At 30.3% G+C, this 19,137-nt stretch overlaps 2 protein-coding genes across 2 annotated transcripts; both read right to left on the bottom strand.

The window, feature by feature from the left end:
• Positions 1-694: 694 nt before the first annotated feature.
• LOC108194645 (berberine bridge enzyme-like 8) lies at positions 695-3,153 on the bottom strand. The gene has a single exon (XM_017361599.2). The coding sequence runs from the start codon at positions 2,579-2,581 to the stop codon at positions 950-952; it is 1,632 nt and encodes a 543-aa protein (XP_017217088.1). The 5' UTR covers positions 2,582-3,153; the 3' UTR covers positions 695-949.
• A 2,264-nt stretch (positions 3,154-5,417) lies between these two features.
• LOC108193514 (probable voltage-gated potassium channel subunit beta) lies at positions 5,418-11,419 on the bottom strand. The gene is made up of 4 exons (XM_017360203.2): positions 10,651-11,419; positions 6,572-6,715; positions 6,045-6,209; positions 5,418-5,733 (listed from the first exon to the last, which is right to left on the bottom strand). Exons 1-4 carry the CDS (start codon positions 11,212-11,214, stop codon positions 5,620-5,622), a joined length of 987 nt encoding a protein of 328 aa, XP_017215692.1. The 5' UTR covers positions 11,215-11,419; the 3' UTR covers positions 5,418-5,619.
• Between the last annotated feature and the right edge of the window lie 7,718 nt (positions 11,420-19,137).

Raw genomic sequence — 19,137 nt, 5'->3', positions numbered from 1 at the left:
TTCTTCTCTATGTAACAAGGTAGTGCCACAGTCACAAGACGTAGTAAGCCCGTTTGATCAGTGTATTACAATTAATCATATTTTCCAAACACAGTGTGCTTACTGCTCGATGCAAAGCATACTATACAAAGTGGTTTATGGTATATACCTGTAAGCTTTTTTCAATAATAAAACATATGTGATTGAAAGTCTTTAATCAATTTATTCGTTTTTGAGTTACTACTTCCAGTTTGTAGTCCATGTGAATGCAGAAAATGGCATTGTATACGTGCACAAATTTATCTTTTTTTACTTATACAGTCTTGCTCATGAGACAATAAGATCATTTTTGGCTCACTCTAAGTTACCAGTTGATACAATGTTGTAGAATTAAACAACAAGTGGAGTATGAATTCACCAGCTGTCTATTACAAAATAGTTAAGTTAATGTTCAAATAAATCATATGATCAACTTCATGAAGCCAAAGTACAAGTCCGTTAATACACTTGCGGAAAATACCCCGGCGGTAGCCGGGCAAACTTCCTAGTTTATATAATTTTGTAAACTTTATAAAGGTGGAAAATGAGCTGAAAATTTAGGAGAAACCGTGTCCTCATGCCCTTACTAGATCTGTACCTTGTCGATGCATCTGATATGAATGAATCCAATATACTGTACAATACAAGGATCTTGATTGTTTTGTGAAGACATGACCTGCATATAATTACTTGTGAAACAATTCCAGTAACAACTCCGAAAAACAGAGATTTCAAAAAACTTTAGTTACTTCATTGAAGATCTTTTGATTTAAGTACTTCAATAATTTATCAAATACCCACAACTCAACGGGGTATAATTATAAATAGACATTGCTGAATGCACAACATACACGGAGGGAGGAAGAAGGGAGGGGCAGAGAAAGAACAAATGAAGGTCAATACATGTAAGTTACATAGATATATGCACACCTTACAGTTCATCTTTTGATGAAGAAGGAAAAGCAGGAATGCTCTGTTCATGCCTGAAGAAATTATCAGGATCAACCAGAGTCTTTACTCTAACCAATCGCTCGAAATTGTTTCCAAAGTATTTAAAACCCCATTTGCTTGCTTCCTCGTAAGTTAAGCTTTCAATCCCCAAGTCAAGATCATTGTAGTTTATATACGCAGCCCTTGGGTTCTTTGAAACAAAAGGAGCTAGGTCGGTGTATAGGCTTTTGAGCCAATTCAACCTCTTCAACTGCTCATCTCTGCTCGTGTTTGCCTGCCAAGACACCCCACTGTACATCATGTACAAGTTTCCAGCTCTGTGTGGAAATGGAAGCTCAGACGCTAAAAATTCATCCATTTTTCCTCCATAAGGTGTCATTAATATATTAGCTGCACCTGCCTCGATCTCAAAATATTTCTTCCATATCATTTGAAACCCCTCTTTAGATATTGGTTCTTGAACATAGTCAGATTTTGCTTTGTAATGTAGATAAGGTATCAAACTTCGATTCAGTAAAAGTTCAACTGATTCACCGAACCGAAAAGCAGAATTTCCAGCAAACCAAAGAGCAGATTTTAGCCAACTGACTTCTCTGCAATCATCTTTCACCAAGCCCAATTCTGGGAAGCTGGTTTGCATTATAGAAAGTAGCTTATCAGCCCCTCCAAGGAACAAGGACTCAAAATAAACAATTATAGTTTTCTCTGACCCGTCTACATTTAAATTTACTGCTTTTATTTGAATTCTTATATATAAATCTCTGTCAACTTTGGGGGCAACATATTGCCACTGATGAACAAGATCAGTAGCACCTTGCTCTAAGGTCCTTGCAACAGAAAAGATAGTAACATTCTCTGGCACAGCAACTAGCTTCAACTTCCACGCAACTATGATACCAAAACTAGAAGCTATACCTCCTCTAATAGCCCAAAAAAGATCTTCCCCCATCGAATTTCTATCCAGAATTTCACCATTTGCATTAATCATCCGGACATCAATTACGTTGTCAGCAGCAAGACCATACTTCCTAACCATAGCCCCATATCCTCCACCACTGATTAGTCCAGTGACGCCAACTGTGCCTCGCACACCTCCTGGAAAGCCAAGGTTGCTACTCTTTTCAGCAATTCTATAATAAGCTTCCCCAATGTTTGCACCACCTTCAACCCACGCAGTGTTGTTTTCCAGGTCAACAATGACCGACTGAAGATTTATCATGTCAATCATCACAAAAGGGACACGAGCCGTATAAGAAAGACCCTCAAAGTCATGACCTCCACAACGAATCCTGATATGCATACTATGTTTTCTAGCACAGTAGATGACTGATTGAATTTGGGACTCATGGACTGGTGTAACAATCACTTGAGGTCTAAGGAACTCGGGTGATGTAAATCGAAGATTTCTCAACCCAAGCTGCAAAATGGATGTGTAGGAAGCACTCTCTGGGGTGAACAACACTTGTGATATTGGAGTTAAGTGATCTGAACGATTTGTCAGACACTGAAAAAAAGTTTTACAGGAAGCCTGAACTGGCATTTCAGCACAATAAAGGGACAAAAGAACGGCAAAATGAAATGCCAAAAGTGAAAACGAGAACAATGCCTTCATATTTCGCCACTCAATCACAAGGCAGAAGAACAAAAACACTTTTCAACACAACTCAATTGTCAATCACTCTATCTCACGAAACTCAACACTAAAGATAATATTAAATTCTTAAGGCTAAGTTTCGAACTTCCATGTAATAATTGCTTGATTACAAATAGAAAACTAGCTGCACACCGCACTCAAATTCGGAAATGTCAGTGCATAGAAAGTGATCAAGAGGATAACACAAGCATAATAACGCAGCAAACAGCTAAAGACCAATCCTAGAAAATATAAACATAATTTGATGTAACTTGAAGTTGTTTGAAGCATTCGAACAAACACATCACAGACAGCAAAGACACAGCAACAATATGTATATGTTTGTGAAGTATCTTATAGATGTATGGGGGAAGATTGAAGTGAAGTGAGAAGAATCTTTTTGTTGGGTTAATTGTTGTTCAATCAATATACAGCGTTACCCAAATATAAGTGGGTGCACATACTACTAAAGTTGTTTCAAATCTTATCTGTAGAGTGTAGACTGTAGTGTGTAATTGCTAGGTGAACAAGGCGGCAAATAAAAGTCACAGTGCCGCTAAAGGTGGGACTTCGAATTTGAAACTTCAAATTTTATAAAAGAGTTAATTACACTTTGTAACCTCTAAATTTGATCTAAACGCAGTTTAGTACTTGAACTTTAAAATGTGGCAATATGCACCCTAAATTTAACATTCTCGTGCAAGTTGTAACCCCTAGTGACTATTCCGTCTAAATCTACCGTTAACTTTAACTGTTTGAGAAATAACAATGTGTATATTAGTTTCTAGCAGCTACTTTACCCTCTGTGACCCCTCAAAATTTATATATTCTATTTTGAAATTATTTCTGAACACACACAACGATGTAAAAAAATTTAAATAATTTTTAAAATATGTATTTATTTTAAAATTTTAAAATAAGTTACATCGTTTATGTAAAAAATAAATATTTTCAAATTCTAAATCTAGATACATATTTTAAAAACTATTTTAAATTTTTTTACATCATTGTGTGTGTTCAGAAATAATTTCAAAATATAATACGTAATTTTTGAGGGGTCATAGGGGGTAAAGTAGCTGTTAGAAACCAATATACACACTGTTACCTCTCAAACAGTTAAAATTAACGGTAGATTTGGACGGAATAGTGACTAGGGGTTACAACTTGCACGGGAATGTTAAGTTTGGGGTGCATATTGTCACGTTTTAAAGTTCAGGTACTAAACTGTGTTTGGAGCAAATCTAGGGGTTACAAAATGTAATTATCTCTTTATAAAAAGATGAACGTTCGTTTTAAAAAAAAAAAGATGAATGTTAAAGATTTATGAAAAGAAATTCATCTATTTCTAAATTTTAGATAGCAATGTCTCGTTCATCAGTCCATCAGACCTTTGTAACAAATAATCATCAAATTTGCTTCAGAAAAAAACATCAAATTAAAATCAATTTATTTATTTTATATTATTTGGGAAATTAATTTGAGAACAAATTTGAGTTGGCAATGCTCTTACAAAAATGTACGGATCATTTTAAAAGATACTTTTATTTTATTATTATATTAATATTTTTTATACGTAATAAATTATAAATATCAAATAATTCATCAAAAAGATGAATTAAAAATTAATTTTCACTTGTAGATGATATCGGATCGGATGGGATCAGGAGTCGAATATTTTACAAATAAATTCATATCCGGTCTATTCAAATCGTGGATAACTGGATCGGCGATCTGATTCACTAAATTTATGTAATATATTTTTACCACCGTGCACAATGTATTTACCATTCAGTAAAAAAATGATATTTTCTAGCTATATTTGTTCATGAATTTTAACTTAATAAGCACAAAAAGCAACTCATAAAGTAGTAAAGTAAAATCTGCAGTTTCATGTTACTAACAAAAATGCAACCGAAAAACTTTGTTGGATGTTACAACAAAACCTTCGACATAAATGTATCAAGTAAATAAAAAAATAATAAATAAGTTGCTTGATATTATATTAGAATTTTGTCTTGTATTTAGAAATTTTTATTTTGTATATGATATATTAATATAATATAATATTAATATAATATAATATAAAATATATAATACAATAAAGTGTGGATGAATTGGATCGTTAACTGATCAGATATGACAATATCCATATCCATATTTTATCGCGGACGAAATTATTATCGGAACGAATTATTAGCAAATCAGATTATTTAAATAAGTGTCCGTATCCATTTATTTAATTACAAATCGGATATCCGATCCATTTACAACGTCCTTGTGTTGGTGCAAAATGTACATGTTCTATTATCAAGGTGTCGTTCATAAATGAGGAATGGAATAGGAGAAAATTCAATGAAAAATTATAAATACCTTTTTATGGAAAAATAAAAAAATTATGAAATGATATGAATAAGAATGAAATAGGAGAAGATGGAATAAAAAATAAAAAAAATACTTACAAAGAAATAAGAAATTATAGAATAATAACAACTAAATATGAAAAAGTTTAAATTTCTTACGACAAAGATAGTTAGAAACATGATAAATAAGTGAGATACCTAGTTTAACTCTGTAATATACTAAGAACAGAACTCTCTAGTCTATAATATACCAAGAACAGAACTCTCTAGTCTATAATATACCAAGAACAATCCCTTCAAAATATTAATATAATAAGATTACAAGACATATACAAATTACTAGGTATGTTTGGTTCTACTCCACACCAACGGGTTTAACTGTTCAGCAAGAAAAACACCAAAAGAGATGTTCAAAGTTTAAACTTTTTGTTTAATATTAACCAATGCACACAACATAAAGAAAAACAGAATAAATAATGTACCATAAATACATAAACATTACATATGTAAGACCATCTCCATCTCAGACTAAGCAGTCATTAGTTCGAGATGAGACATAATATGAGTTTACAACAAAGAAATCAGGATAATAGGAACAGGAAGATTATCAACACAGATCTTTCTCCTCAACATATATCTCTTGCAGATATCTTCCATTTACCTATATGAATCAGGACGTTTGGGCTTGGTCTGAACAACAGCCTCAATTTTGTCCATGATCTCTGGCGTAAGTAATGGAATAACCTTGATTGCTTTCATATTTTCTTCAATCTACAATATTAAAATAAAAGGTTTTAGCTGAAAAATAAGACCGAAAATTTCATTGATGCATTGTTGACCACATAGTTTAACTACAATTGTAACATAAACAAAAGAAATTTCTCAATTTATAATTAAGTGCCACATTATGTAATATAAATACAGCACCATTATAAATGGAACAGGCGAGCTGCGAGAAGCAAGAGTTATAGTAGAATCCAATCAAGGCACAATCACTTATTACCCAAGACGGGCAAAAAAATCAGCCAACCAAAAGAAAGTAAAAAAACAAACAAACTCAGCCAAAGAAGATTTGAACTGACCTGGTGAACCTTGGTTGCACCAGTAATAACTGATGATACGTTAGGATTGGCAGCGCACCACGCAATTGCAAGTTGAGCTAATGGGACTCCTAGTTCTGCTGCAATTGGCTGTAATCCTCTCACTTTCTTGAGAACATCATCCACCAATGTTCTACTCGCAAGATTCTACAAGGTGGCACAGCATCACTTAGTTATACTGAAAAGAGGTTGCTAACATCATAGTAATAGTAATTTAGGTATGTCTAAGATAGAGAAGTGCACAAAAGAATTTGATAAATCAATATATCATGTCATTATTTATATAAGCAATGCATAAAGTATATGATAACATCATTTAATTTTCAATGCACCAACAGACTCTTAGTCTAACGTTATCACCCTCACTCCCTTCATGGGATGTTGAGGGTTCGAACCTTGTCAAAGACAAGGAGAGAGAATAAAATATGATTCCTAATTTCCTATAGCAGTAAAGCTCCTGCACAAATTAGTAGATTGGCTTTAACATCAACACCAAATATATCTTATACCTTATAATTTTCCAGTGCAAACCTACTGTCCTGGGGAATATTTCCAGAGTTATATTTTCCAGTCAGGACTCCAGAGGCAAGTGGACTCCACGTAGTAAGACCGAGGCCATAGTTGGTGTATAGAGGCTGGTATTCAACTTCAACCTGCAATATAAGAAGGAAAAGTTTTTAAAAAAACAATGATCTGACGATTGCTTACCTGTACATACCAACTACAACAGTGTGACAAGATATATATATAATTGAGCTAACCAAATTCCAAAGATCTAAATAACCTATATTTATATCCTACTGACACCAGGCATCTTTACAATAAAAACAAAGTACAGATGGCTGAGATAACGGATGAAGGGAGAACAGGGAGAAGTGAAGGGTGAAAAACTCCCTAGGAACATCCAAAAGCATAAGTGGACTGGGAACTCTCAGTTTTTATGACTAATTTCACTGTTGAGCAGAAAGTATTAAACACAATTCTGATGTAAATATTAATTAGGTTAATGCATTCCTAAGAAATAATAACTAGCTCAAGTTACTTGATTCAAAGTGATTTAGCATAAATCAAATCAAATATAATGATCGGCCTACTAGAACTAATAGATATAGATCATGACAGCAGATTTACAACTAAAAAAAAAATGCTAATTACCCAATCAACTGCAAACATATTGAATTTTACAGAAGCCTGAGACTTATACTCGAGTCGATTGACATCGGCAGCTCTATTTATAAACAAAGTTTTGGAAACATTAGAGAAAATACATTTATAAACAAAGTTGTGGAAACATTAGAGAAAATACATTTCTTTCGTCTGTTTGTTTAAGAATATCATATTGAATGTTAATTATGCATATTAGGATATATATCTTTTCGTCTGTTTATCTAGGCTGCTACATTGCTAGCTGGGAATTATTGAAGTTGAATACTCCACGTGTTTTTTCAACAGTTCATTTTGCTCCAAGTTCCTTATTACGCGATTTGTTAAATATCAAAACAAGCATTTAAACTTCTGTTCCTCTACGTACTACAATAAGCATAGAGAGCTTGAAGCAGTAATATCAGCAGATATTTCTTCTCTTTTAAAATAAAAAAAATTGCACTCCCATCCAAATATATATATTGACAATATTACAAATATACATTAACATGAGTACTAGCAACAATTGATGGTTTTGTACAAACAGTGTGTTCAGATAAACCACCAGCTATTGTTTGCAAAATTGTAATCACGCATAGAACAGAAAATAGCTAAATGGTTTTAAGATTTTAAAATGACTAAGGGGTCGTTTGGTTCGCCGGGTGGTATGAGGTTGGAATGAGGAATCGGGTTAAGATGGTATGGGTTTATGGTATCATATCTGATATCATGTGTTTGGTTGTGTTCTGGAATCAATATATTCAAATTTTTTAAAAAATTATATTATTAATTAAAAAAATATTATTATATTATATTTTTGCATCATTGATAATTGTCGTATTAAAAATTAATATTTAATTATTGAAATAAAGCCAAAATATCGGAAATGAAATTAATTCTCATACCCCCATCTGATACCCACCTCCTCTCTTGGGTATCAAAAACCCATACCTTGGGGGTTTGAGGTATGGGTTTGAAGATTTAATTTTTGCAACCAAACAGCAGGTATGGGTTTGGAATGAACAAAACCCATACCTGATTTCAGATCCCCGTCAACCAAACGACCCCTAAACCCATTTCGTCTGGTTTACTATTACCAATAAAATAATTTTACACTGTCCAGTTTCAGAGATTAGAATTATTAGATTATTATGCAGAAATAGGATGATGGAGTTCATGTACGAAGACTCTAAGAGCCTCTAATTTTGATGCTGCTAGATTTGAAACAAGGACGTAAGAAATTTGGAAAAGGGAGAAACAGAGATAGTTAGAAAGAAGAAAACCTAGCCCTACAAGTTACAAGTAATAGGTAGACACACAAAAGTCATAGGACTGTATTTCAACTTAATTTCTAAATCAAATTTTTAATGGATTATGTGCAGAAAATTAGACATGATTAAGATAATCCTAACAAGCCTTTTAATTCTGCAGACAACTACTAATGCAATATGTATGCATGACATCAGTACTTCTTTCATTTGTTTACATAATTCTCTGTTCATCATAATCATATAAAAGAAACACAAGGCATCATCCACTCTAACAAAGATGGCGCAAAAGAACTCTTTACAGGTGTTGCTCCCAAACAACACTCCAGTTACTCCAAAATTGATCACAAAATTAAAGCACAACAATACACACTACTAATATTCAGTTTTATCACATATCAATTATCAATAACGAAAATCATGTCCAATCCCGATAACAAACTTCATAGTCATTTCCTTGACCACTACTCCCTAATTACCAACTTAATATAAAGCATATTAGGTGAAGCTATCTACATTGTACCTCAGTAGTTTACACACCTTGTACATTGCCAAGTATACAACAAAAGCAAATAATATTAGCAAACATATCAAAACCTTTTTATTTTGGCATAAGATTAATCCAGCTAACATCTCCCACCTACTGAAAAAGTACCATTCTTTTCCACAAAACCTACATACTCAAACACACCAACATACATAAAATATCTTAAACCAAAAACACAAAGCACAAAACAATACAAAAAAATAATTAATCCAAACACACCTTGTTCCAAATCTAAAGAATGCTAAGTCTAAGTTCACGTCATATCCATGACGGTTTTATTAAATGTAGAAAGAATTAGTGTTTCAAATTCGAAAAACAAAAAATAATGATTGAAGGTTATTATTTTATTGAGATTACCAATCTTCCAATCTGAGATATTTTCTTTAATGACAGTTGTGTTAAAGTAAAAAGTTTTAGTGCACCGTAACATAATATAGTGGTTTCTACTATAGATGTGTGGTTGATTGGAAGTTCACTTCTCTCAATTTCTTTGTCAGCGGATTTCCTTAAAATAATAAATCTTATTATGTATGTGTGCCCACCCGAAAGCAATTAGTTGATTGCAAAACTTTTCATCTACTCAATATAGTATATGCACTCCTCTAAATGTGTTAAGATGCATAATATAAAATTGATTTTGTGATACACAACAATTCTACTTCCTTGACTGGTCTAAGAAAGATTTGCAACTTAACGACCTTTTGGCCCTAATGTTTACGACAATGTATTTCTCAACCCACAAGGTATGATATGTATACCCCTTTGTAACAGAAGTGTATAATGGTAATTGTCTTTTTTCCTAGCCGATATATGGATTCAGACGTCAATCACGGGATAAGGGCTAAAAGATATTTAACCCATACTTTAGGGGCTGAAACGAATGAGTCGAAACAATAGAGGCTGATGGGTACAATGTAATATTCTTTAAGCAGCAAATTGTCATCAAGCCTAATATAAAATACAAAACTACACAATGCATCGGACCATTTCAACAAAGACAAACGAAAAGACTTTTTATTGGTGTTGCTCCAAGAATAACACCCCCGTAGATTCACATTTGAGATATCACAATCTCCTACTGTGATCATGGCGTTTTAACACAGACGTAGTAAATACAAATTCACTTTGATCACGATTCCAGAAAAAAATTAACTACAACTCCAATAACAAACTCACAGTCATTTCCTTTATACCTGCTCAATAATTACTCACTCGACACAAAGAAAACATATCTAACAAACCTAGTATCACACATAATGAAGTAAACAAATATCAGACATTTCTTGCATAATATCAAGCTAATTTAATCTCCCTAATTATTACACCCGCCTTAAACAACTATACCACCACATATGTTTCATTCACGGACCTATACTGCCAAACATACCATCATATATACCACAACACAAACCACCATTACAAAAGAACCAATCACGAGCAACACCTTGCCTTGGCAAAAACTTATACATTAATTCTACATTTCCAAACAAACCAAGACCTCAAAGTATTAAGATAAGCATCACAAGTAATACCGTATGCCCTACAAACCCACATTGTCAAACCACACATCACACATACAATTACGCAAACTAAGATCACATAGCTTAAAGAAATCACAAGTGATATATACCTTATGCCTGGACATGAGATTATACTCGGGCTGTTCGACAATCGGACCCGCAAGCCCCAACTTCTCAGCAACACCCCAAGCCTCCGTAATCTGCTGAGCAGACCACTCACTCGTCCCCCAATAATAAGCCCACCCCTGATCAATCACATAGTTCATAGCCCTCACAGTCTCCTCAATCGGAGTACTCGTATCAGGCCGATGACAATAAATCAAATCAACATACTCCATCTCAAGCCTCTTGAGACAAGCCTTGGTGCCCTCAATGATGTGTTTTCTTGACAGGCCTTTATCATTAGGACCCGACCCGCCCCAAAAGATCTTGGTGGAGATGACGACGTCGGATCTCTTCCAGCCCAGTTCACTGATGGCTTGGCCCATGATCTCTTCGGCTCGGCCGTTGGCGTAGACCTCGGCGTTGTCGAAGAAATTGACGCCGTGGTCACGGCAGCATTGGAGGAGGGCTTTGGCGTCTTTGACGTCGAGCTGGTTGCCGAAGCTGACCCATGCTCCGTAGGAGAGTTGGGACACTTTCAGACCGGATCGTCCGAGGTTCTTGTACTGCATCTTGGGAGTGTGTGTCTGTGATTACGAGATTTAGATTTGGGGGTTATTTGGGTTAGTCAATACTCCGTTATTAATCTTGGGTTTGCTGTCCCTGACAGAAATGCATAGTGTACTATGTGTGAACGTGGCAGTTTGTTGGGGTATATTCGGTGCGTTGCTTATCAAATGCAGCAGATTTTTTGCTGACCACGGCTCCCTCTGTCTCAATATATTTGTGATCTATTTTTACAGTTAAATTGATCAAATTTTGATTGATAATTAGTAATTATTCTTACATGATCTTGAAAATTGAAAAAAAATACTTTTCAAGTAGAATAGATATAGATTCTAAGCATTCGAGTTAGGAGCTGACGGCTGCTTGTTGGACTTAAATAATACTTTTTCATAATTTTTTAAATTATTTTAAATATGTAAATTTCAGTCAAAATTTGGTCAATTTGACCATAAAAAGTCAAACAAGACAAATAAATTGGGACGGAGGAAGTATATAAAATATCGGTTTTTTTTTATTTTGATTAGCTCCTATTTTTTAATAATGGTGTATCTCCTACATATACACCAACCACACCAATTGAAATGATTCAAATACAAAAATTTCCGCGCTTAGCATGTGCCCATGGGCCCACTACAAACTGATAAAAAGATCTTCATAAATCTGAAAATAGTCTTTTCTAAAAAGAAAATGTCCAAAATATTATACTGGATAATAATTTGTTCAAAATATCCATTTTCAAAGAATGCTCCTCCAAATATTCATGCATGTTGGATGCTCGTTATTCAGTACTCCCTCTCTCTGTCCCATTTAATTCTATACGTTTCTTTTTCACTGCTCGACACGCACTTCAATGCTCTTATAAAACATAGTTCTATAACTTATTTTTAGAATTTTCTTTTTCTAAATAAAAATATAACATTCAAACTTTTATACAGAAAAGAAAAATTTTAAAAATAAATTATAGAACTATACTTTACGGTAGCATTAAAGTCCGTGCCGCGTCCCCGTCCCTCAATGTATACAACTAGGGGGACGGAGGGAGTAGTACGTTAGATCTAGTGTCGACAGAGCGTCAACTGTGATAGCTCTAGAATACGCACACTTAAAATAGAATTTACAATGATTTATTTTTAAGATTGACTTTGAAAAAGTTTTCGATTCAGTGAACTGAGTTCTTGCTACTTCTTCTTGAGAAGCTTAATTTCAGCCAAAAATGGATCATATATGAATCAAAAAGATTTTGTGAACGACTAACACCTTGGTTTGAACGGGTAGTAAACCGTTCAAAATCCGAAATCCCTTCTCAAAAATTTACAAAGATACTATCTTCTCAAATTTTTTTACAAATATACTATCTTCTGGATTTTATTTGGAAATATACTACTTTATCTGATTCACCTTTTCGTTTCTCAAAACTAGGGGTGAGCATAAAAATCCGAAATCCGGATAATCCGATTTTTCGGTCCGGTATCCGATTTAAAATATCCGGAAATATGGATATCCGATCCGAATAAATCGGACCGGATATCTGATCCGCTTTTTTTGTCGTAAATCCGGATTCGGATCTGGATCACATATATATAAAAAACCGGATATCCAGATCCGATCCGATTTTGTTATTTTTGATTAAAAAAATATTTTTTATAAATAATATATACTATATTTTAGATTTTTTAAATAAAATATTAAGAGTTTGTTACTAAGAACTAGCTTTTTTGGCCCGTGCTACGCACACGGTATTGATTCTTTGATTTTTATCGACTTAATCTATACTTTGTTTTTAAAAACAAAACTTAATCTATACTCTATGTCGTGATTAACCCCAAATCTGGCGGGTAATCAGCGCAGTCAAATTATTTATTATGAGTTTTAAATTATAGAATTTTAAATGTTTATTAGCATTTTGTCTCGTGCTACGCACACGTGTATGTTTTTTGTTTTTTTTATCGAGTTAACCTATATATTTTTATTAATAAACAGTATGATATGAGATATAAGTTATGAAAGCAACATACGTAAGAGTCAAAATACTCGAGTTTTGTTATTAGCGAACAGTACGTTGTATATGTTAAAAATAATATATACAAATGTCGATTAAAAAAATAAAATCACGCAACAGATATTATAACGACGCAGACTATATAAATCTTTGTATTTAGATATATATATAATTATTAACTTAACCTGATTATGCAGATTACAGAGCTTCCATCCATTCCTCAATTATAAAATTAAGGTGAATATGCTGATGATAGAGTTTCCTCCCCTCCTTAATAAAAATTGATAAATATGTTAAGAAATAATTAACCTTAAAGTAATACATCAATTAGGGAATACATATGTATTCATAATTTAGTTACATTACTAAAATTATATAATGCTATAATTATTGCCTATATTGAAAATTGATACTAAGAGAATATACGTGATAAATATCTATAATGGAATAGATTATGTATTGATTTTATAACGGAATAGATTTTTCATTAATATCATTACAATAACCAAATATTTAATATAATAATAATATTTCATGTTTGGAATAAAAATTTATATGTTCATGAATCTATGATCAAATCATTATTTGTATAGTTAAAATAATAAAAAAATATTCGATAATTGTTTCTAAAACATTTATAAAAGATATGAAAAATAGTAATGACTATATAATTAAAATTTCTCGGCGTCGCCTAACGGCGACGCCTCGAATCTTAAATAAAACAACAAAAACTATAATAAATTATATGTAAAAATTTTATTGTTTAGTTATTTAAATGAAAATTTTCTCATTTATGAAAAAATTATTTAAATAAAAATATACATGTAGCATTTTCGCCCGTGCTACGTACACGAGTATGATTTTTTTTATCTAGTTAAACTATAAATTTTTTATTAACAAACAGTATGATATGAGATATAAGTTATGAAAACTAACGTATGTAACATTCAAAATACTCGAGTTATGTTATTGACGATCAATACGTTGCAAATGTTAAAAATAATATATACAAATGTCAATTTAAAAAAAAATCACACAACGGAAATTATGACGACACGGACTATATAAATCTTTGAATTTAGAAACATAAATAATTATAAACTTAACCTGATTATACATATTATAAAATTTCCATCCGTTTCTTAATTATAGAATTAAGGTGAATATGTTGAGAAATAATTAGCCTTAAAGTAATACATCAATAAAGAAATACATATGTAGTCATAATTCAGTTACATTACTAAAACTATACATATGTTATAATTATTGCCTATTGAAAATTGATAATAAGAGGATATACATCATAAATATCTACAATAGAATAGATTCTGCATTGATTTTATAACGAAATAGATTTTTCATTAGTATCATTAATATAACCAAATATTTAATATAATAATATTTCGTGTTTGGAATAAAAATTTATATCTTCATGGATCTATGATCAAATCATTATTTGTATAGTTAAAATAATAAAAAAATATTCGGTAATTGTTTCTAAAATATTTATAAAAGACAAAAAAATAGTAATGACAATAAAATTAAAATTTCTTGGCGATGCTTCGAATATTAAATAAAATAACAAAAAATATAATAAATTATATGTAAAAATTTTATTGTTGAGTTATTTAAATGAAAATTTGCTCATTTATGAAAAATTTATTTAAATAAAAATATACTCGTAGCATTTTGGCCCTTGCTACGCGCACGAGTATGATTTTTTGTTTTTTTATCTAGTTGAACTATACATTTTTTATTAACAAACAGTATAGTATGAGATATAAGTTATGAAAGGCAACGTATGTAAGAGTCAAAATACTCGAGTTATGTTATTGACGATCAGTACGTTGTAGATGTTAAAGATAATATATACAAATATCGATTGAAAAAAAATAAACTCATGCAACAGAAATTATGAGGACGCGGACTATATAAATCTTTGTATTTAGAACATAAATAATTATAAACACTTAACCTGATTATGCGTATTATAATTCTTCCATCCATACTTCATTATAAAATTAAGGTGAATATGCAAATGATAGAGTATTCTCCCTTCCTTAATAAAAATTGATAAATAAGTTAAGAAATAATTAACCTTAAGGTAATACATCAATAAAGAAATACATATGTAGTCATAATTCAGTTACATTACTAAAATTATATGCTACGATTATTGCCTGTAATGAAAATTGATAATAAGAAGAGATATACGCGATAAACATCTATAATGGAATAGATTCTGTATTGATTTTATACCGGAATAGATTTTTAATTAATGTCATTAATATAAATAAATATTTAATATAATAATAATAATTCATGTTTGGAATAAAAATTTATAATTTTATGGATCTATTATCGAATCATTATTTGTATAGTTAAATAATCAAAAATATTAGGTAATATGTTTCAAAATAATTATAAAAGATATGAAAATAGTAATGATTGTATAATTAAAATTTCTTGGCGTCGTCTAAAGGCGACGCCTCGAATGTTAAATAAAATAACAAAAAATATAATAAACTATATGTAAAATTTTTATTATGAAGTTATTTAAATTAAAATATGCTCATTTATGAAATTTTTATTTAAATAAAAATATACTCGTAGCATTTTGGCCCGTGCTACGCACACGGATATAATTTTTTGTTTTTTAATCTAGTTAAACTATACATTTTTTATTAATAAACAGTATGACATAAGATATAAGTTATGAAAGACAACGTATGTAAGAGTCAAAATACTCGAGTTATGTTATTGACGATCAGTGCGTTGTAGATGTTAAGCATAATATATACGAATGTCGACTGAAAAAAAATAAAATCACGCAACAAAAATTATAATGACGCGGATGATATAAATCTTTGTGTTTAGAAACATAAATGATTATAAACTTAACCTGATTATGCGTATCATAATGCTTCCATCCATACCTTAATTATAAAATTAAGGTGAATATGTAAATGATAGAGTTTTCTCTCTTCCTTAATAAAAATTGATAAATAGGTTAAAAAATAAATAACCTTAAGGTAATACATCAATAAAGAAATACATATGTAGTCATCATTCAGTTAGATTACTACAATTATATGCTACGATTATTGCTTATATTGAAAATTGATGATAAAAAGATATACGTGATAAATATTTATAATGGAATAGATTCTGTATTGATTTTATAACGGAATAGATTTTTAATTAGTATCATTAATATAATCAAATATTTAATATAATAATAATATTTCATGTTTGGAATAAAAATTTATAACTTTATGGATCTATTATCAAATCATTATCTGTATTGTTAAATAATCAAAAATATCAGGTATTATTTTCTAAAATATTTATAAAAGACACCAAAATAATAACGACTATAGAATTAAAATTTCTCGGCGTCGCCTAACTGCGACTCCTCGAATCTTAAATAAAATAACAAAAAATTATAGTACACCGTATGTAAAAATTTTTATTGTCAAGTTATTTAAATAAAAATATGCTCATTTATCAAATTTTTATTTCAATAAAAATATGCTCATAGCAATTTGGCCCGTGCTATGCACACGGGTATGATTTTTTGATTTTTTTATGTAGTTAAACTATACATTTTTTTATTGACAAACGGTATGATATGAGATATAAGTTCAGAAAGGCAGCGTAGGTAACAGTCAAAATACCCGAGTTATGTTATTGGCGATCAATACGCTGTAGATGTTAAAGGTAATATATACGAATGTCGAATGAAAAAAATAAAGTCACACAACAGAAATTATAACGACACGTACTATATAAATTTTTGTATTTTGAAACATAAATAACAATAAACTTAACCCAGTTATGCAAGTTATAAAGCTTCCTTCCATTCCTTAATTATAAAATTATGGTGAATATGCTGCTGATAGAGTTTCCTTCCGTCCTTAATAAAAATTGATAAATATTTATAACGGGATATATTTTTCATTAATATCATTAATATAATCAAATATTTGATATAATAATAGTATTTCATGTTTGGAATAAAAATCTATAAGTTTATGGATATATTATTAAATCATTATTTGTGTAGTTAAAATAATAAAAATATATTAAGTAATTTTTATCTAAAATATTTATAAAAAAACATGAAAATAGTAATGATCATATAATTAAAATTTCTCAGCGTCGCCTAACGGCGATGCCTCATACCTTAAATAAAATAGCAAAAAATAATAATAAACTGTATGCAAAGAATTTTATTGTTAAGTTATTTGAATAAAACGATGCTCATCTATCAAATTTTAATTCAAATAAAAAAAATGCTCATAGCATTTTAGCCCGTGCTACGTACACAGATAGGATTTTTTTTTTCCCAGTTAAGCTATACATTTTTTTATTAACAAACAGTATGATATGAGATATAAGTTATGAAAGACAACGTAATAGATTTTTCATTAGTATCATTAATTAAAGTGAATATGCTGATGATAGAGTTTCCTCTCGTCCTTAGTAAAAATTGATAAACATGTTAAAAAATAATTAACCTTGAAGGAATAATCAATAAAGAAATACATGTGTGATTTAAAAAGAAAAAAGAAATACATATGTAGTCATAATTGAGTTACATTACCAAAATTATATGCTACAATTATTGTCTATATTAGAAATTGACAATAAGAATATATACGTCATAAATATCAATAATGGAATAGATTCTGTATCGATTTTATAACGGAACAGATTTTTCATTAGTATCATTAATATAACCAAATATTAATATAATAATAATAATTTATGTTTGGAATAAAAATTTATAAGTTTATGGATCTATTATTAAATCATTAATTGTATAGTTAAAATAATTAAAAACTAAATTTTTTTCAAAAATATTTATAAAAGACATGAAAATAGTAATGACTATATAATTAAAATTTCTCGTTGTCGCCTAATGGCAACACCTCGTATCTTGAATAGAATAACAAAAAATTATAATAAACCGCATGTAAAAAATTTTATTATTAATTTATTTAAATAAAAATATGCTCATTTATTACCACATGAAAATTATTTAAGCATTTTGGCCCGTGCTACACACACAGGTATGAAAAAAAAATGCTCTATTAATAATGAAATTATAACAAAAATTCTTGATCTGGAAATTGAATGTAATGAACATGAAAACTGTATAAATTAAACGAAAAAGTATTGTTGTAGTAATAAATGTCAAAATCTGTGGAAATCAAATGAAGTTTGACTTCCTATTCGCATATAAGTTATTACAGTCCAGATTCATGTAACGAAAATTTGTAAAACCGAGTGTATGAATACTTCCTTATATATCAAGAACTGAAATTATGGAATGAGAAAAGACTCCATTAATTTGAATTTATAACAAAAGGTTTTGATTTGAAAATTAAATATAGTGTATATGTAAACCACCACATTTTATACAAAAATGGATTGTAATAATAAATGCCAAAATTATTGAAAATCCAATAAAATTTGACTATTTTTCCTTATTTACATATAAATTATAGCAGGCTAGATTCATGTATCTGAAAATTTTAAAAATCTAATATATAGAAACTTCTTTATCAAGAGTTAAAATTGTGAAGTGAAAAAAAAAAAACTCCATTAATCGGAAATTAAAACCAAAAGTCCATCTGAAAATTGAATATAGTAAATATGAAAACTGCACAAATTATACGAAAAAGTTTTGTAATATTAAATGCTAAAAAAAGTGGAAATCAAATTATGTTTGACTACGTTTCCTTTTTTGCTATGAATTATAGCAGTCTATATCCATGTATCAGAAAATATTCAAAAATAATAATTAATATATAAAAATATCAAAAGTCTTGATTTGAAAATTAAATGTATTGAATATGGAAACCAATATATATTATACAAAAAAGGATTGTAATAATAACGGCCAAAATCAGTTAAATAAAAT

This window comes from Daucus carota, chromosome 7 (assembly GCF_001625215.2).
Source record: "Daucus carota subsp. sativus chromosome 7, DH1 v3.0, whole genome shotgun sequence".
NCBI classification, from domain to species: Eukaryota; Viridiplantae; Streptophyta; class Magnoliopsida; order Apiales; family Apiaceae; genus Daucus; species Daucus carota.
This window is presented reverse-complemented; position numbering and strand designations above follow the sequence as displayed.

Excerpts from the sequence above, each read along its gene's own strand:
- LOC108194645 (XM_017361599.2), bottom strand. The coding sequence starts at position 2,581 with ATGAAGGCATTGTTCTCGTTTTCACTTTTGGCATTTCATTTTGCCGTT.
- LOC108193514 (XM_017360203.2), bottom strand. The coding sequence starts at position 11,214 with ATGCAGTACAAGAACCTCGGACGATCCGGTCTGAAAGTGTCCCAACTC. Across the intron at positions 6,716-10,650 it reads ATCTCATGTCCAGGCATAAG|GTTGAAGTTGAATACCAGCC; the intron begins GTATATATCACT and ends CTTATATTGCAG. Across the intron at positions 5,734-6,044 it reads GTGCAACCAAGGTTCACCAG|ATTGAAGAAAATATGAAAGC; the intron begins GTCAGTTCAAAT and ends TTAATATTGTAG.